The 961-nt window shown below is 51.5% G+C and overlaps 1 protein-coding gene across 1 annotated transcript in view; it reads left to right on the top strand.

The window, feature by feature from the left end:
• Positions 1-514: 514 nt before the first annotated feature.
• The window catches only part of Wfdc10a (WAP four-disulfide core domain 10A), a 1590-nt gene continuing 1143 nt past the window's right edge, over positions 515-961 (top strand). Inside the window, exon 1 of the mRNA XM_005362912.2 lies at positions 515-700. Within this exon, the coding sequence (XP_005362969.1) occupies positions 607-700 (94 nt within the window). The 5' untranslated portion in view covers positions 515-606. The remainder of the gene's footprint in view (positions 701-961) is intronic.

Raw genomic sequence — 961 nt, 5'->3', positions numbered from 1 at the left:
AGTTCGAGGCCAGCCTGGTCTACAAGAGCTAGTCCCAGGACAGCCAGAGCAACACAGCGAGATCCTATCTCAGAAAAACAAAACAAAAACAAAAAAAATTAAATAAATTGTATATTTCCCTTCGTGTGTGTAGTGTATGCACGTGTGCACATATATGAGTACGCTTCCGCATGTGCATGTGGAAACTAGCGGTAGATTTCACAGTCTCTCGACAACCTAGCACTCACAGTTTCCCCTCCAGGCAGCCCAGCAAGACCCAGCGAGCTATCTGCTCTACCAGCACTCCCAATTCAGGCTAGCTGACATTCGCCTCCCGACCGACTTTTACATGCCAACACTTTACCCACTGAACCATCGCCTGGGCCCTAAGTGATATATTTCACAATTATGGAAATTATCTTAGCAAGAAAAAAGGGCTGATACTGCAAAAGGAGTTATCTTCTGAGAAAAGCCACATGGGACAGATCAGGAGACAAGGGAAAGAGATGTGGGGACGTCTGCTCTGCCCCAGCTTGGCCAGCATAGGCAGCAGTGAGCCCTCATCCCGCTGTGGGAAGTCTGCCATCCAGCGGAGCTCTCAGCTTACAGAGGGCTCTGCTCCAAGCCATGCTGTCCAGGGCTCTGCAGCTCACCCTTGCCCTGCTGTTGCTGTCATCACTATCCCAGGGAGGGATCCGCGGAAAACGGAGACAATACGAAGGTAAGGGGATTGGATGAGGCGGGGAACAGGCCAGGAGGGACACTGAAGAGTCACCACTGCCTACCCAGCTCCTCCACAACACTGTCCGGGCTCCTGGTGACCACAGCTCCCCCACTCTGGTTCCCAGAGCTAGACAAAGTGAAGAGGTGGAGAGTAAATCTGCAAGTTTCCCTCACTTCGTTCCAAAGATCCAGAAACCAAGGGTTCCTACTGTGGCAAAGGGGCCCCAAGGCTGAAAGTCCAAAGGACAAACAAGACAAT

The sequence above is a fragment of the Microtus ochrogaster genome, linkage group LG8 (assembly GCF_000317375.1).
Source record: "Microtus ochrogaster isolate Prairie Vole_2 linkage group LG8, MicOch1.0, whole genome shotgun sequence".
Lineage (NCBI taxonomy): Eukaryota > Metazoa > Chordata > Mammalia > Rodentia > Cricetidae > Microtus > Microtus ochrogaster.
This window is presented reverse-complemented; position numbering and strand designations above follow the sequence as displayed.